This window comes from Candoia aspera, chromosome 3, assembly GCF_035149785.1.
Source record: "Candoia aspera isolate rCanAsp1 chromosome 3, rCanAsp1.hap2, whole genome shotgun sequence".
Lineage (NCBI taxonomy): Eukaryota > Metazoa > Chordata > Lepidosauria > Squamata > Boidae > Candoia > Candoia aspera.
In genome coordinates, this window is record NC_086155.1 from 113,952,988 (window position 1) to 113,977,069 (window position 24,082).

The 24,082-nt window shown below is 40.2% G+C and overlaps 1 protein-coding gene across 3 annotated transcripts in view; it reads right to left on the reverse strand.

The window, feature by feature from the left end:
* ANKHD1 (ankyrin repeat and KH domain containing 1) overlaps positions 1 to 24,082 on the reverse strand; it is a 119,859-nt gene that overhangs the window by 60,324 nt on the left and 35,453 nt on the right. For all 3 annotated transcript variants that reach the window (XM_063298657.1, XM_063298656.1, XM_063298659.1), the window contains exons 8-14: positions 23,382 to 23,619; positions 11,094 to 11,285; positions 10,199 to 10,308; positions 8,863 to 8,950; positions 7,880 to 8,007; positions 7,564 to 7,707; positions 6,305 to 6,407 (exon numbers count right to left, since the gene is read on the reverse strand). In XM_063298657.1, the coding sequence (XP_063154727.1) occupies positions 6,305 to 6,407; positions 7,564 to 7,707; positions 7,880 to 8,007; positions 8,863 to 8,950; positions 10,199 to 10,308; positions 11,094 to 11,285; positions 23,382 to 23,619 (1,003 nt within the window). The remainder of the gene's footprint in view (positions 1 to 6,304; positions 6,408 to 7,563; positions 7,708 to 7,879; positions 8,008 to 8,862; positions 8,951 to 10,198; positions 10,309 to 11,093; positions 11,286 to 23,381; positions 23,620 to 24,082) is intronic.

Below are 24,082 nucleotides of genomic sequence, written 5' to 3' on the forward strand. Positions count from 1 at the left end.
ATCCAGATTTCCTCTTCTGTCTCTTCACATTATTACTGAATTAACGTTTTATTTTTGAAATTTCTAATTACATTTAAAATGATAAAACCAGCACAATTTCTGGTTCCATAAATCATTTTATAACCAAATTGTGGTCTTCTCACTTCATGAACATTAGTTAATTCTTTCTAAGAACTGTGGAACATATACAATTTTATAAATATTCTGTTTGTGGTTTTTTTCCAGTTAGAGGTAGTTTAAATATTTCCTAAGATCAGCATTGTTGATTATACCATAGCTGACAATAGAAAAATTAGATGTAGCAGTCCTAGTAACTGATTCCTCTCATGCTTCCATCATTTAATAAAAAATAGCTTTGAGTCTATCAATGTATTTTATTATTTCCTGTTGCCAACGCTGAAGGTTATATTTTTAAAAACTTCGCACTAGAATTAGACATTTTTGTTTAAGATTCTGCTATACTGTATTCTAGTTCAGAAAGCAAAAAAAGTGTATCCACAAGCTCTTTATCAGTAGCCCAAGCAAATTATTTTTTGCATTACAAATCTTATTAAGTATTATAACTAAATGTTTTTATATAATGATAACAGATTTAGCACTGTTAAAAAGTTGCAACCCACAGTTCAATACACAAATTGCACTCTTACACTCTTATTAGGTAACCAGTCAGCAACACCAAATCAGGCCTGTGGAGCCCAGGCTTCTCCCTGGTTTTCTGATGAGTTCTGATGGGGACTGTAAGGCAGGAGACAGCTAGAATGCAAATGGTTCATCAGACATATATTATGTCTATACAGTTGAGCCATTCATATGGCAGCAATGCACTCATTTTCTTGCTGATTTGAACACTGTTTTGATGTAGTGCATGCTAAGCGTCCAGTGAACCATTCTAAGTGCATGGGACCATTTTCAGTTTAGTAGGTTTGAGAACATGGACCATGTGCTCTCTTGATCTCTACCCATCTGGGTTTATACATGTTAGCACATGGGAATTTACTGGGTAGATACAGAGAGCAATGAATATATTTTTGTGCAATGGAGTGATACAAGTCTAGCTTTATCCAAGATTAGCCAAACTTGATTAGGCAGAACCATCTGCTGTGATCTTAATAAAGAGACACAAATAACCCTATTCAATGTCTGAAAGTGAAGAAGCCTTTTTTTAAGGGCCACATTTTGATTCATTGAAGTACTTAATACAATTTCAACTGACCACTAATTTTATGTAGAGATGAAATGTTCTATGTTTAAAACAATCATTTTGGCAATCTTAAGCTAAGAACAAAACGCTCAAAAATGGTATTTAATTTCATATCCTTTCCAGTGTTCTAATATCTGCAATTAAGTTTTATGTTTTTTAAACTTCTCCAAGCACTGAAAATCTAGGAATGAAACTGCTAATATAATGGTACACAGAGATTTCATCTGTGCAACAACTGACTGAATACTGCAACTAACTGAGGGGAGGAGGTGGAAATGCGTGCAGGATTGTCAGTTAATCACATTCCAGAGATTAAAAAACAATTTGGGCATAAGGCAAAAACTGCAATAATATGTCATATTTGTATGTTCTGAGGAATGTTCTGAGCCAGACTGTTCTTCTCAGAAAGATTTCAAATTCAAATGTGCACTGTTCCAGTGCATTGTGCATACTGCTGCTATGCTGTTGAGTTTTCAGGCTGCCAAACACAAAAATTATATTATTTTGTTTATTGAACTTTTAGCAGTCTTCCAAAAATAGAATCATGCACTGTCAGATGCATTAGGCAAACGAATCAAGTCAACAGCCAGAGAAGTGGGTTTATTCGCCACTGTTAATGTTATTTGTGTAAAATAATGAAATGTATCCATTGTTCTTGCTTCTTTTCATGCACTCAGATCTGTGGCTGTTTGTGTAAGCAGATGCAGAAAAAGCTGTGTTTAACTGCTGTTTCCAATGCTAGCTAAATAAATTTTTGAATGCTTTTAAAAAATCCTCCCCTTGGGCAATTTTTCAGTAGATTGCATGGAAGGTAGCCTTAAGCTTAAACTATTTAGATGAGGCTGAATATAAAATATATTGAAACTGCTGTTAACTGTAGAAATACCAGAATATATCTGGCTGAAAATCGAATATCTGTTTACCATACATTTCTGTGTCATTTATTCCTGATTTAATTAAGTCTAATACGACTCTACCCTGTGGAAATCTAAGCAACATAGAAAATCGTGGAGATTAGCTACAGAAGGAAGCGAAGTTAATAATAAAATCTTTGCTAAATTTCTGAATTATTGATTGGACATTCCTTTCTGCAACATTGCCAATATTTAGAGGCTTCTACTACTTATATTATAAAAATCATGAGATAGATACAATACCACGCATCTGCCTCACGCACTGGCACAGCAGCCATCTGTTCTACTTAATTCTACTGTATCTGAAGAGTCTATCAGCGTCAACAATTATGCATGGTTTCATATATTGAAAGCAATGCTTCAGACAGAAATCTTGTCTTCTCTTGAAGCCATGAAATTTGACAATTTGAAATGCTTTTTCAGAGGTGAGTTAGTAGCCTCTTTTGTGAAACAGGTCCAACTTATGCTTTCATTGCATAATATATGTAAAATGCATTTAAAAAAAAAAACTTCGTATGCTTTTGCACTTTGGGGTCAGTTTTGTCAGACAATGACTGCAATCCATATCCTGTGCAATATACTTAGCAGGTAACTTTCTTCAGTTTAAACACTGCCTTGTAGAACAGTCTGGTAACTATCCTTATGAGTTTTAAAAGTGATATAATTTAAGAATAAATGTACTTTCCTACTGTGGTACCTATGAGGAGATACTTAAATTCTGGAAAGTAATTGCTTTCCACACCTGCCAGTGTGTGGTCTAGCCATTTTGTTCTAAGTTGTTTTAAATCAGTAATCTTGGGAAAAAATATGGACAGTTACAAATGCATCTATAGATTCATTACTATATATTTGATTAATATATACTGAATTAATGGCATACCATCTCTCTTCAACTAAACTGACACCACGAATTTTGTTCTACACAGGTTTTGAGGGCACAGTAAATGAACACAGTATACGTCGTTTGATTTTTTAAAAATAAATCTATAGTTGAATTGGTCCTGTGCTGAACGGTATTTACTTTATTGTGTGTTACAACAGGTGATTTTTTGCGCGTGTGAATTATTGTTCCATAAATTTTCAAATGCTAAAACTAAAGGTTTTAATAACCTAATAACACTCTCCAAACCATAGCACAGTATCAAAAAGAATTGAAAAACAAAGGGAAATTACTGAGAGATTTGACAGAATTTGAAAATCTTTTTAATAGGTAACTCAGAACTTGTTGGGTGATACTTCTAGATTGCTGGTAAAGTATGCCTCAGAAACCGAACAGGTTAAAGACTGTATGATCAAATGGATGTAGAAATTGAATACAGTAATAGAGATGCAACAGTGGGAATGTTAATACAAGAACATTGAATTTACTCTGAACATTATACTCAGAGAAAATCAGTATGTTTTATCATTGGAATATTATCCCAGTTTTGATCACTAAAATTGATAATTCATTTTCAAAAAATTGCTGAAAATGTAATGAACATGTTGGTTCAGTTTTCTTATTTGGTGGCAATTCTGTAGAGTTCAACAATTCTGGACAACTATTCAGACCAGTATGAAACAAATTTCTAAAAAGCTGAATTCCCATTTCAACTTACAATATTCCTATTAAACTTCACTAAACCATATATCCTCTCAAAGTATATTGAATTAGCTCCACATATAATGATTGTGCTATGATATTACATGCTTCTTACTGAAAAGGTTCTCTGATGCCTTCAATGGAGGAATAACTAACCAAGCTATGGAAATATGCTTTGATGTCTGGAATAACTTTCTACCTTAAAAGTAAACCAGACATAGATTTCAACTCAAACTGGTGACCATTCTTAGATTATAATCTAAAACCTGAATTGGTACTGCATCCATAATTTGGGTTTATCTATGCAGAGAATCTATAATTCAATTTATGAGATTACCCAAATCAGAATAGATTTTAGTAATAAGAACTAAGAACTTACTATGGTGTACAATTTCATTAGGTAATTTATACCGTGTTGACCATGGTCTTTATTACTTATTTTTAGCTTAAATTCAACAGTGACTCTGAGTTCCTTAATATGACATACTTAAATACATACATATATAGAGTTATTCATAACTAATTTAGAAAGCTATACATTCCATAACATTTAAAAATCTCTGATATATTTAAAATCTGATTTATTTATCAGTATTATATTATTTTCTTTTTTCCTGTTATCTCTTGTATTTGTTTATATATTCTCTTTGAAGTGTTCAATAAAAAAGTAAAATATTTTTTAAAAAAGCTGTCCATGAACATGGAAACCTTGCCTTACATTTTGTTATCAAACAAAAATGCCAGCCAATATACTTATTATATACAGAAGCAGGGGGAAAAATCTTGTTTCAATAAAAATGTAAAAGACCTTCAGGTACATGGACTGCTATCAATTGTAAAAGAGGATTACATTATTTAATCAAACTTTCCCAGCCTGATGCTCCTCAGATGTGTTGAATTACAATTGTCATTATCTCCAACTAACGTGGGAAATGCATCAGACTGGGGAAACTTACCTTGTGAGGACTGAAAAGCAAAACTCAGATAGCCACTCTTTTCCTAAACTAGAGGTCTTGTACAGCACTTAGGATCTGAAGGGGAAAAAGGTTCTGCAGCACTTGCCTCGACGTCCTTAACCCAAATGCATGTTTTCCCAGAAAAGCCATAGCTGCTTTAAGATGCAGCATGTAGGTGTCATGTTCATGCCACTTTACATTCTGAAGCACCTTACTGCCACTGAAGTGCTTTATAGCACCACGTATTAATACTGAAGGCAATCAAATGGCGAATGAATAGTCTTCATTTGACCAAATTATTAACATAACACGCTAGAATGAAATGTTTTAAAATTCAGCAGCATAGTGATTGAGGTAGAAGTGAAGCAGGAAGCTCATTTAATCTTCTTAAACTATTGTTCTCTCAATATTAATTGCCTATATAAGCCCAGGCCAATCTGCAAATTGGGAACAATGTCAGATGTTGTGCAAGTTATAAATTTACATACAGAACATGGTGGGTGCTGGTTGCAGTCTTTCCGTTTTAGGAAATATCACATTTCTTCAGCAATTATCATTAGATTTCTAGACCTCATGTAAAAAAGTAGTATTTAGAAACATGGGTAGTATCTACTAAAGCTAGATATTGCTGTTGTTATTATTACTAGTATTATTAATTACAGCCGCCCACTCCCATAGACTCTGGGCAGTTATTGTTAAAAATGTATTTAGAGGTTACAAATAATTCATTATATTCCCCCGCTCCCAATTTGTTGTCCTTTCTATTACAACAGAAAAAATAATTCAATAAATAATTGAAACATGCTAAATTTGCATAATCCAAATATATTTTTTCTATGAAAAAAATTTGATTGCAGAAGTCAGCATAAAATATAGAAGTATGGATACCTTGGCCAAATATTCTGAGCATTTAAGAAAAGCATTATCTGAATCTAAATAGTATATATAGTAAATTTGCATATTTTATTAACAGCTCTTACTTAAAATGTTTAAAAGGTATTTCCAGATTATTCAATCCTGTCTATTCACTAATATTAGGTCCTGTAGTCTTAAACCCATAGACAGTGATGCCTATGTTCTACACATCACATAACATTCTGTTTATCCATGTTAAACAATCTAGTTTTAATTTACTCTTGTGGAAAGTGATTTTACATACTCTGTTAGATCTGAGATTTCATTTCACTTTTTTACTATTACACTTAACGTATACTGCATAATTTTGATTATTACAGATATTAGAACAAATTCTTTAAACAAACCTGTAAACCCTCTGAAATCAATGTAGTGAAATGCAGATTATTTTACCAATGTCCAGGTATACTGTATAGGCCATGATTTGTTTTTTTGAACAGCTGACTTAATTTACATAGCAGAAAGCTTTATAATTGAAAGGAATTTCAAATGAAGTTTATAATACAGCATAATGACTATAAAATAAAGATTGAGTTAGCTATGCTACCTTAAAATGTCACTGGCTATTGCAGTTTCATGTAAGGATCCTGCCATTATGTTTTCAATACCTTCTATTATTAATGGTTAAGATAAACCTGTACAGTGTAACTTCAAATACAAGTACACTCCATCCCCTAAATGCCCAAATCAGAATGCCATAACATGCCATAAACCGTAAGAAAGATAATTTACTAACCTTTTGGGAGAGTCAAAAGAGGAGGGGGATTCTCTTGAGGAGCTCTGTCTGGTTCCTGGGGAGGTACAACCATGGCAAGTGCATGCATTGGTACACGTGGAACCTGTAAAATCAACTCAGAGGAAACCCACATGTCAGTGGTTTAAATGGTATTCTATACATTATTCCAACACGTTTAGTCTTAATCTGCCTTAAACTTATATACGTTTACTTGTTTTATTTGTGTAACCCTTTGTTTAGCTTTTAGCAGTATTCTGAATTATACTTTTTAAGGAATTAAATACTGCTATTACTCATTTATTATCAACAGAAATATCAGTCTACCACAGCCCTTTTCCATCAGCAAACTATCACTGTATTAGAAAAGTCATCCCATCACTTCATTTGTCATAAAGGTTGTTGTATTTGAATTAAGTTCTTCTGTCTTTTTATATACTACCCCTATATTTTTTTTCTCATTCATTATATCTTATATTATAACACAATGCCTGACATACTGCAGAATTTAAAAAGAGAAAAGGGGATATTTTTCCAGAAAATCATGAATCATATGTTTTATCCTTCCCCAGGATAAAACACCAGGGGGGGGGAGTGCAAACAGCAATTGTTACAAAAAAGGATAATTTAAATGACATGAAAATGGCAATCACAATCCTAAATACAATGTGAAGATCAAGTCAATACATTTTATACACCTTTGATTACAAAAGCATGGGTGTATTCAAATTTTTCTTTGAGATGTTACTTATCTTTCACTGAAACATCTGTTATACATTAATATATGTAATGTGCTGCTAAATCAATTAATTTGATCCCAAGTTTAGACACTTAGTGATAGAGCTAACTTTTAAAGATTATCCAGTGATCATCTAGGATATATATTCTATAATCAGGATGCAATACCTGAACTCACTTTATAAAACAAGACAAGACAATATAAGAGAGAATACCGTTGAAGGACTTTGAGTTATATTATCAATGTCTTCAGTTGCCAATAAAACAAGCCTTCATCTTAGTGTACTAAAGCTCCCTATAGTTAAAATGCAGATTTTAATAGAAAACATGGGGAAGCACATACAGTACCCTGGTTCAAATTCTAGGCTGTTCTCTCCTGAGTCAATAGATAGAAGAAACTGCAGGTATTTTTTAAAATATCCAGAAATTAACTAAATTCAATTTGTCTAATTGATTTTAACTTAAATTCATCTCAATCTGCAAAAGTGAAAGGCTGTTTTCAAGTGACATAGTTAAAAACTAACCTGAGACTGATCCTGAGATGGTGGTGTGAGCTGTGTCATGTCTGCAGCTGGAACTGACAGAACATTATTTGGGTAATCCAGTAAGTAGGAAACAACATTTGTGTGACCACCCTTGGCAGCTTCAATGAGCATAGTTGAACCATCCTGAAATATAAATTTAAAAAGAAAACGTGAAATAAGTGGTCTTGAGGATTATGACATCAGATTTCCAATATTATATTATCAAATCAGTACTATAATTAGAATATTTTGGGATTATTTACCTAGATAATTAATAAAATGTAAGCACAATAATAAACTGAGTTACTTGGAGTACCTTAAGACGATGAGTGGGATCGGCACCATGAGCTAGTAGTAGCTCAACAACAGCAAGATGGCCCCCCGCACATGCCAGTGACACCACTGTGTGATCATTATTAGCTGTAGCCCGATTAACATTGGCACCTATAACAGAAGATACAATTAAAGTTCTAATTAATAAATTGGTGCAGGTAATCTTTACTTAGCATTCAGATTTAAAACTTTCATTTACAGGAAATCATTACTTTCGGAATAGAAATAGGAAGGAAGGAAGGAAGGAAGGAAGGAAGGAAGGAAGGAAGGAAGGAAGGAAGGGTTTTGAAATAATACTTTAGTGTGAAAACTTTTTATTAGTTTTACATTCAGCAGGCTAGATCCAGAGAAAAAATTATGCATAGTTGGATTGTCTGTCTCAGAATATGTCTTGATCTTAAAAACAAAACAAAACAAAATATTAAACAGGAGCCCTCTCTGACTCTAGCACCTTAGTTCATCTAATTCAGTAGGATCCCTTGATTCTGAAGGAAGTGTTTTCAGAGCTGCTTAGGAGAGAGCAAAGAAGTTGTCTTACAATCTCCAGATTATAAATGGCTTCTTTCTGGGTTTAATCTAGATAGGTATTTTGGAACAACTATTTCAAATTATGAAACTCTTAGATTTTCACAAACATTTATGGAAGCCCCTGTAATAATATCCATTCAGCCAATCTATTGCCTTAAAGAAGTACTTTCTTTCAGTCTCATACTGCATTTATACAGTGATTGTAAGACTGTTGTATTTTACTGATTTGTTAAGAGAAATATTAAGAAAGCGCAGTTTGAATTCTCTAGAAAATACTACATATAATCAAATAACACTCACAGCAAATTAAACTTGCCTCAAATATATACCAAAATGAGACAATATAACATAACTGACATAACTAAATATAAAAATGCATAAAGCAATACAAATTTCAACATTGTATTAACCAATCCTTCAATATGTATTACTACTAACCTTTACTAATAAGAAATTGTACAGTGCATAGATGTCCGGCTCTTGCAGCCTTCATTAATGGTGTCCTTCCACCTTCAGATTCATGTTCCTATTTTAAAAAAAAAAAAAAATCAAGAAGTATAACCAGACTAACAAACAATATTGCACCCTCCTATTAGAGCAATTAAGGTAAAATGTAACAGTTTGAGTATGAGCTTAAAAACATTTACTGTTCTCCAGTATGATCAACTTTAACCCTGTGCAACAATAACCACGACTGATTCTGCTACAGAAAGTCTCATTCCAAACAAGAGTTAATTCAGCACAATGGCATACGTACAAATTAGTTAATGAGAGATAATCTTTTCTTGTGGAAGTTCCTATTTTTTCATTAGACAGCAGGGAAGACATAGGAAGCTATCTACTCTATCCAGGAGACACCTTTTAAATTGGACACTAATCTTAAGGCTAGGTTTAGAGAGAAGCATAACTTAGCGGAAGGAAGAGAAACTGTGCCTGTAAAAGTAAGCCTTACTTATCCATTTTATGCCTCAAACCCAGTACGACCATCCCTAAGATAATTTGGGATCCCTTGAAGTACATGCTGCATTCAGATTTTTTCAGCTGTTTTCTCTGTGTTTCATTTTCTTTCAAGTGTTTTCAAAGAGATATAGACCCAGCAAAAACTTACTTCCAAGCATGTGGAAGCAGGAAAAAAGATGGCATTATGGAGCAAAAGGGAAGCCTTCCAGTCCCTTAGCTAGCATTTATTTAAAAAAAAAAATCTCTTGCCTTCTGAGCCACTTGGTGGTACCAAGTAGAGAGAAGATTGCTATATTACTTGATTGTGTATTCAGAATCTCAATTATTGTTGAATCTACCCTAGCAAGAGAGTAACAACCTCAAGGAAAGGGAGATTTATCTATACAAAAATTAGAGCTGGAATAGGACAGTGCTTTAGTCAAAAAAAGGTGTGCTTTTGTTTTTTTTTAGGCAAGGCATATAATAAAATGAATGCCTGCTAGCTCTTTCTGGCAAATTCAGAATGATATCTGACATAATTAAAGAAAAAGAATAATATACAACTATATATTGCACTAGCCCAAAGCAATACAATTTTGAAAAATGATACAATAGTTACAAAGTGATGAGATATTTGGTGAAGTATTGTGGGATAAATTAAGCCACTGCAAGGTATAGGTTGTTAATCTATGCGTATATTACATTTGCTCTTCTAGATAACAATGTAAGTTACACTGCATCTATTCTATCTACCTTTCATTTACAAAACAAATATGAGCCAACAGCAGGGAATTAAACTAACTGAAAATATTCTGAAGACATGTTAAAATCTTACTAAATCTGCACCAGCTTGAAGTAGAACATCTGCAACATCTGTGTGTCCATTTTCACAGGCATACGTCAAAGCAGTGTCTCCTGTTGCAGTTGTAGCATGGACATTAGCACCTGATGAAAATCACTGTATTTAATCTCAGAATATATTTAGGAACTTTATATCCAGAAAATGCTTGCAAATCTGTTTTCATTTAGAGTGTACTAATATGAATCGGATACATATAAGAGAAAGCACTTTCTTGGAAGAGTATTTTTCTTCTGAAGTATCAGAGGAAAAAGTTTTATGTAGTTGTATCAGTTTGCATAAATCTATGTGGTCGCTAAGAGTCCAACGACTTGATGGCACATAATCAATCAATCAATCTGCATACTGTGGTATACAGGTTCTATTCCAATTTCAGTAATATCCTAGGAATGCAAGAAGCCCAGGGGCCAAATGAAGCTCATGAACATCCCTTTTGCAGCCCAAGAATCCTTCCCACAGAATAGGAAGTAAAAAATTCAGACCTTTTATTTGGCATTTTTTAAATGATGAGATTAAGGAAAAAATAAAACACCCTAAAATGAAAGTAATTTACATAATCACTTAAAATGAAAGTCATTTACATAATTAATTTCTCCACTCCCAACAAATAGATCCTGATTCCACTCTTTGTAGTTTTATTGTACAAATCCTGAAGTAACTTTCAAACCAAAAGAAGTTATATACTGTTGTCCTACTACCAATGTTACCACTGGTTGATTTAATTGAGCCCAAATTCTTATTTCCATAGTAGAAATAAGAATTTATTTCCATTATACAACCTTATTATTGCTGAATGCCAGTGATAGTGCTAACCACAAAACTGAACCAGGCAGTAGTCATTCCTCCTTTTTAATTGTACCTGCAAACATACCTGCTGCTAGTAAGTATTTCACTAGCTCTAAGTGGCCCTCTTGTGCTGCTTCCATCAAAGGTGTAGAACAACCAAGTTCTATGTCAGCTCCTGCCTTAATGAGAAAATCAGCTACTTCTGAAAATCCTCCACAGCATGCCAAAGTTAGAGCTGTTTCTTGTGTCTCTTCTGTCTGTGCATTTATGTTAGCACCTATGAAACAAATTTTCTAATATTAAAGAATAAAATTACTAGCATCCCATTTCTTCTTTAGCAGTGGCTATACATAGGCTATGCATTTTATGTATCTGTATGTTACCATAAAAGTATCAAATCCCTTACACATAATATTTAAAATATAATGTTTTAAACAAGGAGGTATAACAGAGAAGTTTTTAATTCTGAAGATGGGGTCAACAACCTCCTTCCACATACTGGTGAGAGGCTGCCACCTCCACTTCCTCCATTTTCCAGGCCAGAGGAAGGAAAGGAGGGTAATGGGGCATGCAGAGACTATGAGGAAGGAAACTGGGCAGGGGTGGGTTGCTGCCTCTTGCTTGGCCTCACCACCTCAGGTGACACATGTGCTAAGAATGACTGCTGCCGTCATTTCCTCTTTCTTCTTCACCTCACAGCTCACTCTCATCAGTCATGGCTAAGGGACTTGTTGCTCTGTCCATGCTGAGGCAGCTGGTGAACCCATCGGCAAAATGGCCACCCTTCTTTTTTAGGACCACCACGGACCAGGTGGATATATTTCTTTTTGGGACTACGAGCCAGATAATTTCAGGTGGCAGGCCACGTTGCCAAGACCTATCTTGCCTTACCATCCTGCTAAAGGAACATTCTCTATAAACTCAGTTATCAAAGCAAAGAAGTCTCACAGAGACCCTCCTCTTTTCCTAATCCGTAATTCCTTCAAACAGAGCGGTGCATTATTGATGAGACATATGCCAATCCATTTAGTGTAAGCAGAGGCAAGAATGAACAAAATATGGCAAGTAAAAAGTACTGTCAGGAGGAGTGGGAATGGTAACAAATAAGAAGAAAAGAAGAATGGAACAACACAGATTTCTAATGAAGGTTCCTTCTTATCTAACACAATAGAAGCAACCAGCAATGGATTAATTGCCCAGCCACTGAGAAAATAAGAACATGTGGTCTAGATTGACAAGACTGGAGAAAGCCTGAGGTAGTTTATTAACAGCAAGTAATCTAAGTTGTGTAATATTCATTGTTTTATTTTGAAGACAATGAAAACAGTGAGTAGGCATTCAACATTGCAGAAAGATGTTAACTTTGGAGGTTATCTTGGGATTCACTGAACTCCACAATTTAATCAGAGGTGCCTAAGCTTTTGCATACACTTCTATTTTCATCAGCTGGATGAGCTCCAGTGTTTTTCTACTTCTTTCTTCTGTATCTACTTTTTCTAGCCCATACTTATATAGAAACGCTTCCCATCCAAATGTTTTTGCCTTCAAGTCTGACCATCCCTTATCTCTGACTGTGCAAATTTTATAGGAAATTTAATTCAAACATCTGGATGGTACTGAGAGAGTGATATTAGGCTACAAACCACAAATAAAAAGTATTTATAAGTTAATATTATTGGCCCAAGTTTGAACGCTTTAGAAATTAAGACTGTTATAGTCAAGCATTAAATCATAGTGTAATGTTGCCATGTAAGTCTGAGTCCATCAGGCTCACTGGTTAACCTTAACTATTATTAATAAAACAAACCAATCCTAAATACCTGTTCAAGCAATTGGCTTATTCACTAATTGCAATTATACTACGTGTTCTTGGGTTCAGACACTGCATTAAGCTGTAAGTTATAGACAGACAGAAAATCCCCCCTCATCCCTATGGGTGGTATGTGTCTTCCTCAATCTCAGGTCCTCTACCAGAGGCCTGGGAATTTGAGGGTTCTGTGTAGTATCTTAGCTGTTCATAGCACTGCCCTCTTCTGAACAGAGAGCTATGCTGTTGTTGCTGGGATCTGTTGGAGCCACTCTTTCAGCTTAGGAGTCACAGCCCCGAGTGCTCCTACCACCACTGGGACCACTTTGGCCTTTACTTTTCACATCCTTTCTAGTTCTTCCTTCAGGCCCTGGTACTTCTCCAGCTTCTCATACTCCTTCCTGATGTTGCTGTCACTTGGCACTGCTACACCTATCACCACTGCTGTCTTTTGGTTGTTGTCTAGTACCACGAAGTCTGGTTGACTGGCCAGTACCTGCCTGTCTGTCTGGATGTGGAAGTCCCACAGGATCTTAACCTTGTTATTTTCCATGACCTTCTGTGGAATCTCCCATCTGAACTTGGGAGGGTCTAGCCCATACACTGTGCAGATGTTCTTGTACACAATGCCAGCTACTTGGTTGTGCCATTCAATGTATGCTGTTCCTGCCTGCATCTTACACCCTGCCACTATGGGTTGGACTGTCTCTGAGGCCTCTCTGCACAGTCTGCACCTTAGGTCCTGTCTAGTGTGGTAGACCTTGCTTCTATGGATCTGGTGCTTAGTGCCTGTTCTTGCGCTGCTATGATCAGTGCCTCAGCGCTGTCTTTTAGTCCAGCCCTTTCCAGCCACTGGTAGGATTTCCCAAGGTCAGCCACCTCAGCTATCTGTTGATGGTACATCCCATGCAGGGTCTTGTCTAGCCGTGGCACTTCCTCTGCTTATCTTCCCTCCATGTCTGCTGCTGCCTCAGGCATTCTCTCAGCAGCTCATCTTTGGGTAACATCCTGGATACTCTGAGTTTCGTCCAGAACAGTGGCTTCAACACTCAACAGACCCTGCCTGCCCTCTTTCTGGCTGGTGTACAGTCTCTGGACTTGAGGTGGAAACCTCCATACATTGTGAGGAACTTCTGGGTCTTCACATCAGCAGCCTCCATGTCCTCCTTTGGCCAGCTCACTATACCAACAGGGTATCTGATGACTGGCAGGGCGTACGTATTGATGGTGCCGATCTTGTTCTTCTTATTGAGTTGCTCTTCAGGACCTGTCTTATCTTTTGGTGGTACTTGGATGTTGCTGTCTTCCTTGCCTCCTCATTGTAGTTCCCATGTCACTGTGGGATACCAAGGTACTTGTAGCTGGTCTGTATGTGTAAGGTTTGAGTTTGACTCTGAGGTTGAGGAGGGGGAAGCTGAAACTTATGCTGAGCAAAACAAGGAAACTGAAACTCAGGGTGATTCAGCAAAGCGGGAAAGTCTTGAGCACCTGATTGGAGGAAAACAGGAGCCCGGTTTAAAACTGTCAATCAGTGCAAGGGAAAGGCGAGCCAAAAAGCACGCCAAACAGATAGAAGCTGGATTGGTTCCAGAAGGGCAATGGTGTGAAAAGAACCAGATAAAAAGGAGCCAGCGTGTGGATCGGATGGCCGGAAACAAACATTCCACTAAGCTAACAGCTTCTTTTAGAGACAAGCCAGAATCATCCTCGGAACCTTGCCCGATAGCCACTACAGAACCAGAGCCTTCCCAGCCTTCCGCATTCTGCCCTGCTACCTTGCATTGAAGCCCCATCGTGTCCTTTATTGCCACCTTGCCCAGAAGTCCAGCCAAGTCGAGTCTTGCCGCCTTGCCCAGAAGCCTAGCCGAGTCTTGCCGCCTTGCCCAGAAGCCCAGCTGAGTCGAGTCTCGCCGCCTTGCCCAGAAGCCCAGCCGCGTCGAATCTTGCTGCCTTGCCCAGAAGCCCAGCCGAGTTGAAGCTTGCCGCCTTGCCCCAAAGTCCAGAGTCGAGTCCTGCCACCTTGCCCAGAAGCCCAGCCTAGTCAAGTCTTGCTGCCCTGCTGCAGAGTCCAGTCAAGCCGAGTCTTGCCCCCTCGCTGCAATCCTTAGCCAAGTTTTGCCTTGCCGTCTTGCTGTGATCTACAGCTGTCTCGCTGCTGCCTCCAGTCGAGTCCTATCCAGTAGCCTTGCCGCCATCGTCGGCCAAGTCCTGTCCAGTCGCCAGTTGATCCTGGCAACATCATTTTGCCCAGCGTTCCACCATTGCCCGCTTGGGTTTGAACTGACATTTAATAAAGGACATTGCTACTGTAAATAGTTTGCTTGTAAATAAAGATTTCTGAATTCTACTGGTTGTCTGAGTCTAACCAGAACAGTCTGTCTGCTATGTGGGCCGCTGGTAGTTCCACCCCATCAGGTTTAACTACCTTCCCTCTCTTTGCTACCATCTAGCCACACTTCTCCAGTCCAAATGACATCTCAATGTTTTCACTGTAGATCCATGACAGGTGGATCAGCGAATCGATGTCTTGTTCACTCTTAGCATACAGCTTTATGTTGTCTGTATAGATGAGGTGGCTGATGGCACTTCTACTCTTGAACCTGTATCCATATCCAGTCCTTCTGATTATCTGGCTAAGAGGATTCAAGCCTTCGAAGAACAGCAGTGGGGACAGTGCATCACCTTGGTATATGTCGCAGTATATGCCGCACTTGACGGCCACTTGTGTGAGCTGTCTTGAGTTGATTTCCAGTGTTGTCTTCCGCAATCCCACTGAGTTCTTGTGGAAGGTCCTTAGCGTCCTGTTGAGTTTGTATAGTGCAAGGCATTCACAGATCCATGTGAGTGGCATTGAGTTGTAGATGTTCCTATAGTCAATCTAGACTGTGCTCAGATTGGTCTGTCTAGACCTTGAGTCTTGGGCGACTGCTCTATCTATGAGCAACTGGTGTTTTGAGCCTCTGGTGTTGGTTCTCAATGCCCTTCTGAGCTGTGCTCATGTACTAGCCCATGTGGTTCTGTAGCTTGGTGGATATGATACCTGATAGGACCTTCCATGTTGTGGGGAGGCAGGTTATTGGCTGGTAGTGGGATGGTGCTGTTCCCTTGTAGGGGTCTTTCATGATCAGCACTTTCTTTCTTTCCATTAGCCAGTCTGGGTGGGAGCCTGCTGCTAGCAGCTGGTTCATCTGTGCTGCTAGGTGTTCAATGCACTGCTGTTAGTTTCTTTAGCCAGTAGGTGTGGATCATGTCCAGGCCAAGTGCTGTCCAGCTCTTCATGTTCTTGACCCGCTGCTGGATGTCTGTTACTGTGATGGTGGCTGGTTCCTGTTCTGGGAGATTGCTGTGGTCTGCTCTCAGGTCCTGCAGCCACTTTGTACTGGTGTTACGTGTCTTTTCTTTCTCCCATATTGTCATGTTCACCATTTCAATGTTGTTAACATCGTAACGTTTCACATGTCAAACCATCAATCCGTGTCTTACATGCTTGAACGTTTGCTGGTATTTTCCATTATTGCTGTGTTCTTTATTTTGCTACTTTGGAATGTATGTTTGGGTTTGCAACTCTGTTCAAGGTTACTTTCCCAGGCAGATGTAACGGTTGCTAGCACCTGGGAGGGGGTGGTTGCTAACGAGCGCTCGGGGCGGGACTGGGTTGGAAGCAAGGCTTTTAAGTTTGTATTTGGCGCACTTTTGCTCATTCTCAGCTTTCTCTGTATTTGCATACTATTCCTTTAATAAATCAGTTATCTTTAAGCCCGGGCTTGTGAGACTGAGTATTTGGGATTAGGCAACCATTACATAAAGCTGAGAATCATTTATATCATCTTCCGCTAGCCCCATCCAAGTTTTGGGTAAAGGGGAGCGCTAGCGATGACAGAACCTCAGCTGCGCGAGAGTGATGGGAGCGAAGAGCCGGACTCGACAAAGACCCTGGTAGCTCCGAGTTCGCGAGCCCAAAGGGCAGCACATCGAGATAGGCGGGATGCCCAATTGGATGATCTATTGTTGGCGGTGCAGGGTGCTACAAGGAGTGAACTCCAACCCGAGGTGGAAGCAAGAACGGGGAGGGAATCACCACAGCCATCCTGGGAACATGAAATCCCCTTATCACCGAGGGTGGTAGTGACCACTGGACCCTTAGAAGAGCCTGTCACCCCTGCCCGCATGAAAACAATAGAGGATAAAATGGACGTGATAGTGGCCCTCCTGAAGGATATCCCCAGAGGGTTGGGGTCCCTGCAGGAAGATTGGGAAGAAGACCCCACCCAACTGGCTAACCCGAGAGAGAGGTCCCCGTCACTCAGGGGAAGAAGTAGGACTCGGGCTTCCCGACAATCGAGGGGAAAGGAGTCGAGAGCAACCAGGGATCAGCCACCACTGGGGGCTCGATGTGCGTTGACGTTTGCGGAGCAATCACAGCCGACGGAGCCGATAAGAACCCTTCCACCGTTTGGGGTAAAGTTTGATGGCGACCCTACCACGCTCTCTTTTTTCATTACCAATGCTAGACATTATATGGAAGATTGGGGGCGATGTTTTCGTTCAGAACAGGGTAAAATTAATATTATTGCCAACAAGCTGAAGGGGAGGGCAGCGGATTGGTATGTGCAGTTATGCCAAACAGAAGCTACGGAGTTAGAGGACTTTGATGAGTTTCTGGGGGCACTAAAACAGCATTTTGAAGACCCCTTGGGCCAAGAGAGAGCGAAAAGAGCACTGAAAAAACTTTATCAGGGAACCCTCTCCGTCGCAGACTACGCTTTGGAATTTAAAGCCCTGGCGGGAAAGGTGGAGGATTGGTCCCAGTCAACTTTAGTGGAAATGTTTAAACAAGGACTGGAGACGGAAGTCCTCCGGTGGGCTTTGTGTCGGGACGATCCCAAAACGTATGGGTGGATACAGTTGGCGGGCAGCGCAGAAAACGCTCTAGAAACGTTCGCCCATAGCAAGGAACTGAGGCAAGGCAGAGCAAGTAAAGGGGCTCGTGCCATGGGATTTTCAAGCCGCCCTAAAACGAAAAGTTGGGAGGAAGAAAGAGAACGACGATTTGCAAAAGGTCAGTGTCTGAGATGCGGGAAGGAAGGGCATCGTGCCACTTCATGCCCGAGACGCAGACCGGAGGAACGGCCAGGGAAATCGTCGGGAAAATCGCCATCATTACCGCATAAGATGAGGGCTGCCTGCGCAGAAATCGACCCTTCAGACCTCCCATTTGGGGAAGAGGAGGAGGAATTACAATTCGACCAGCCGGCGGGAAAAGGCTACCACCTGCTCTGAAGGGCGCCGTTGGGCAGGTGGAAGAAACCGGGCGCGACCACGATTCGCTGAGTGGGAATTTTCCTACACTGACTGTCAAAGTGAAATTGGGATCTAGAACCAAAACTGTTGAAGTCTGGGCTATGCTAGATTCGGGTTGTTCATGTTCGCTAATGCATCCCGATGTTGTAGCCGCCTTAGAACTGCCCACGTTCCCTTTGCAACGGCCAATGGTCTTCACGCAATTGGATGGAACTATGGCTGGGGGAAAAGCAGTCACCCACTCCACAGGACTGGTGGCTTTGCAAATGGGTACCCATTGGGAGAAATTACCTTTTGTCATCAGTGGGGGGTCCTTTAGTCATTTTGGGAATGCCTTGGTTCGTACAACAAAATCCTTTTATCAACTGGCTGCATAGAACTATAACGTTTGCTGATGGATTTTATAAAGCACCAGAAAAAGACTTATTGGAGGATATTGAGGGTGGACGGGTGGCTACCACCACGGTACAAACACTTGAACCCCTAGAAGGACTGCCTAAGCAATACCAAGACTTTGCAGATGTGTTTGGAGAGAAGGAAGCAGATCGCTTACCGCCTCACCGAAAGACAGACTGTGCCATTGAATTTCTGCCCAATGCGAAATTGCCTCACCCAAAAATCTATGCCATGTCTCCTAAAGAGCTGGCTACGCTGAGGGAATTCATTGACAAAAACCTAGCTAGGGGTTTCATTGAGCCAGCAAACTCCCCGGTGGGGGCACCTGTTCTCTTTAGACCAAAAAAGGATGGTTCTTTGAGACTATGTACCGATTTCCGCGGGCTCAATGCAGTATCAATATTAAATAAATATCCTTTACCCCTCATCAAAGATATGTTATCACATCTGGCCAGAGGCAAAATCTTCTCAAAATTAGATTTAAGGGAAGCCTATTTTCGCATTCGCATAAGGGAAGGGGATGAGTGGAAAACAGCGTTTAACTGTCCTCTCGGGGCTTTCCAATACAACGTGTTGCCTTTTGGTCTGTCTGGGGCACCTGGGGTTTTTATGCAACTCATCAATGAGGTCTTGCATGACCACCTATTTAAAGGGGTACTAGTATATTTGGATGATGTATTGATTTATACTGAAACCATGGCAGAACATATTCACTTGGTGCGTCAAGTGCTTGCTAAACTGAGAAAAGCAGAGTTGTATGCGAAACTGTCTAAGTGTGCCTTCCATCAATCACAAATAGATTACCTGGGATATAGAATTTCAGCAAAGGGCATTGAGATGGACCCTGCCAAGGTTGAAGCCATTTTGGCATGGGAACCTCCCCGTACCAGGCGGCAATTACAAAGTTTCCTTGGATTCGCCAATTTCTATAGAGCATTTGTCCAAAATTTTGCTGAAACCGCCCTTCCCCTTACTGAACTATTAAAAACTAAAGCTCAGGGGGATACGCGACGTTCAAAGAACTCAGGAGCACTCCTGAAATGGACCCCAGCCTGCCAACAAGCATTCGATGCGCTCAAGCAGACTTTCACCACCGAACCTATTTTGCAGCATCCTGACTCAACTAAACCTTTCGTAGTGCAGGTTGATGCCTCTGATTCCTCCATCGGAGCACTTCTGCTTCAAGCAGACCAATCTGGCACTTTAAAACCTTGTGCCTATCTCTCTCGCAAGTTCACAGAAACAGAGAGAAGGTGGCATGTTTGGGAGAGAGAGGCTTTTGCTGTCAAAACAGCCCTGGAAACCTGGCGTCACTTGTTAGAAGGGGCTTCCCACCCTTTCGAAGTGTGGACTGATCATAAGAACCTGGAAGCATTAAACACCAGTCGAAAACTCAGCCCCAAACGACTTCGATGGGCTGAATTTTTCAGTCGCTTTGATTTCACACTCAAATTTATACCAGGCAGGAAAAACTTTTTAGCAGATGCTTTATCACGCAGACCCCAAGCTGCTGGCCCTGGGCCAACGGTGCAGGGTACTGTATGGACTGAAAAGCAATTGAGTTTGGCAGCTGTAACACGCAGTCAGACGCGAGCGCAACAGGCTCAACGCCAGACCGCTCCGCCTCCCTCCCGTCCGGCGCGTTTGCCAATTCCATCAGACTTGAAACAACAGTTGCTTTTCCACCTGAAATCTGACACTTGGTTACAGGCGAACTTACACACTGTAACTTTTACTGAGGACTTTGCCTGGCGAAATGATCGTCTGTATGTCCCTGAGGCTTTACGAAAGACGATCCTCCAGCGCTGCCATGACGATAAATTGGCTGGACATTTTGGGTGCCTTAAAACCCTTCACCTCATCAAACGTCAATTCTGGTGGCCAACTCTTCTAAAGGACCTTAAAGCTTATGTAGCTGCTTGCCCTGTATGCGCAACAACCAAGCGCAAAACTGGCAAGCCTCAAGGCTTTCTGCAGCCTGTGGCAACCCCGTCCTACCCATGGCAGGACATATCCATGGATTTTATTGTTGACCTCCCACCCAGTCAATGAAAAACAGTCATTTGGGTAGTAAAGGACTTTTTCTCAAAACAAGCGCATTTTATCCCATGCACTTCCATCCCCACTGCGCAACAGCTGGCACGCCTATTCCTCGTACACATGTACCGCCTTCACGGAATCCCTGCCCGTTTGGTGAGTGACAGGGGCTCACAATTTACGTCACAATTTTGGCGGGCATTTTTAAAACTGCTTGGCACCGAACAAGCCCTCTCCACTGTGTGGCATCCGGAAACGGATGGATCTACTGAGGCTGTTAATTCAACACTGGAACAATACTTGCAGGCATTCGTCAATTATCAACAGGACAACTGGGTGGACCTGCTCCCATTTGCTGAAGTTGCCTATAACAACGCCGTACATCAAAGCACTGGACAAGTTCCTTTTAAAGCTGTCTTTGGCCGTGAGTTCGTCCCGATACCCAAACTCCCGCATCCACAATCACTGCCAGCCTCTCTCACTGACTGGGCTGAAACTCTAAAAGACTCATGGCAAAACATCCAACGAGCCCTTTGCCATGCCCAAACCACCTATAAAAGACATGCAGATGCCAAACGCTCCCCCCAACCTACGTTTGCTGTGGGGGATAAAGTCTATCTATCCACAAAATTCATCAAATCACTACAACCCTCGAAAAAACTTGGTCCTAAATTTGTTGATCCTTTCCCTATTATTGCACAAATTAACCCTGTTACTTTTAAACTTGATCTGCCCCATAATCTGAAACGATTGCATCCTGTTTTCCATTGCAGCTTACTCAAACCGTACCTGCAGTCGGACCATTGGCATCCCCAGCCAACCCCACCGCCTCCCATCATGATCGATAATCAACAACACTTCGAAGTTAACGAAATCCTTGACTCACGCCGCCAGCTCTCCACTTTGCAGTATCTCATCCGTTGGAAACATTTTCCTCCTCCTGAATGGGTTTCTGCTCACGATGTTCGCTCTCCCGACCTTGTTGCTCGTTTTCACTCTTGCCTATCCGGACAAGCCGGCTCCTTAGCATTTTTTTAGGGGGGCGATATGTCATGTTTACCATTTCAATGTTCTGTTAACATCATAACGTTTCACATGTCAAACCATCAATCCGTGTCTTACATGCTTGAACGTTTGCTGGTATTTTCCATTATTGCTGTGTTCTTTATTTTGCTACTTTGATGTATGTTTGGGTTTGCAACTCTGTTCAAGGTTACTTTCTCAGGCAGATGTAACGGTTGCTAGCACCTGGGAGGGGGTGGTTGCTAACGAGCGCTCGGGGCGGGACTGGGTTGGAAGCAAGGCTTTTAAGTTTGTATTTGGCGCGCTTTTGCTCATTCTCAGCTTTCTCTGTATTTGCATACTATTCCTTTAATAAATCAGTTATCTTTAAGCCCGGGCTTGTGAGACTGAGTATTTGGGATTAGGCAACCATTACACATATGTTCTTCAGTACAGTTCAGTTTCTGCTGTTGGTGGCTCTGCTGTTACTGTGTGGTTGCACTGCAGTTGGGAGCATGCCTTGGATGGTTCTTTGGAGAATAGGGCATTTATCTTCTTGGCCTCTGCTCCTCTAGTGTATCTCCTTAGCCTGGTAGCCAGTGCTGTGAGCCTTTGTTTAGCAGTCTCTAGGGCTTCAGATGGAGTCAGGCCTTGTATTTTTTCAGTAGCTGAGTTTTATCCTTCATCTCCACACCCTTGTGTATTTCCACCAGCTGGCTAGCTTCTCTCCAAGTTGCCTTGACCTTAGCCTCCAACCTCATTTTCCGGGGGTGGGGGTATGTACTGCTGTTCTTCTTGATTGTGTAGGCAAGCATCTCCAGGATTATTGCGGCTGTAGTATATACCAGTTCATTGGTTTGAGTTATGATGGTAGTAGGGATTGTTGTGAGGGCTCTATTGGCATTTTCTACCAAACTATCTGATGGTACTTCTAGACTGAGCCTTCGTAATCACTCTCAAGGGTTGACTGTAGCTAGTTTATCCATGATCTTATGCTTCATTTCAGCTGCTGCGCTCTGTAATGGAAGGGGTGGCAGTGGCATTCCAGCTTCAGGTATTGGCTGCACATCTAGTTGTTCTTCTGGGTCTTCTTGAGTCCAGGAGGTAATGTGTAGTTGATCTATCCCAAGTCATCAGCTTTCTCTTCACTATGTTGAAGCGTTGGGTAACTAGCAGTTTCTCAGTTAGTGTGGATGTAGGTCTTCTATCCATCCATAGTTCTCTCATACATTTCATATATCCCCTCTCATTAGGTCTACTGTTGTAGTAGCATTCCATCAATTCCAGGTTCTCTTGTCTTGTCCATGTTTGTTTGTTCCAGTAGCCCACTTATTGTCAGATTATCCTGGTTCCCCAACATCTGGCACAGACCTTGTTAATCCAGGGGGCCTCTGAGCCAGAATGACTCTCTTAGTCATGTCATTGTCATATCCGAGGTAGGCAGGTGAAACATTAGGGGGTCTTTGCTCAAGGACCCCTACAGGTATGGTAGATACCAGCCGGTATTCAAACCCCAGTCTCCTGCATCAAAGGGCGGTGCTCTAACCACTATGCTATTCCATATATATATATATATATATATATATATATATATATGAAATGGAATTGGAAACTTCTAAAGTTTATCATGAAGTAATGTCAAAAAAGAAAGAAAGGGGAGTTAAATAATTTTCCAAATGTTAAATGATGGTTATATCCAAACGCAGCAAGTATTTTCCATATAATATGTATTAGCAACATAAATATTTTGCTAGCTATGTTACTTCCTTAAAAACAAAAAATGAAAGCCAGAAAAAGTATTAAGCTATACTTGAGGTCAACTTCTCTTACCTTGAGCTAATAATAGAGCCACCATCTCCTCATGACCTTCCCGTGCAGCTTCCATCAATGGAGTATACCCTTCATCATTAACTTCCTCAAGATTTGCTCCCCTTTCTATCAATAGAGCGGCTAATTCCACATGACCACCACAAGCAGCAAGTGTTAGCGGAGATTCAAATGAATCAGCAGGCATGTTCACCTGAGCACCACTGTCAAGCAACAGACGAGCTACTTCTACATGCCCATCCTATTAAAAGAAATAAGAGTAAACGTTAAAGGAGATGGCACAAACATCCTTCCAAGGAACTGTTCTGTATGATCAGAAAAATTCTCTGATTTATCCTTTAATACTGCTGGGCATTGTTCAACCTTGTATCCCATCTATTGATTGCTAAGAAGGGAGAAAAGAGAACTTGGTTCCATCCTGCCAAGATGACTGTCTTCACACAGTAAATCCAGGCTGCAATTGTCACATCTGTGACATTTCTTTTCATCCTCTAGGAACAGGGAGATGTACTTCACTTTTACTGCCTTTCAAGTAAATACGATCCTAATCATTGTGCCTGAAAACCACTGTTTATGGTATAAATGATAGCATGTATATGCTTTTCATATACCTATCATTCTAAGAAAAATAGCAATAGCATTAACACTGTATGCTACTAGAGGTAATACATTTAAATTTAAATACACATGAAAAATGAATAGTT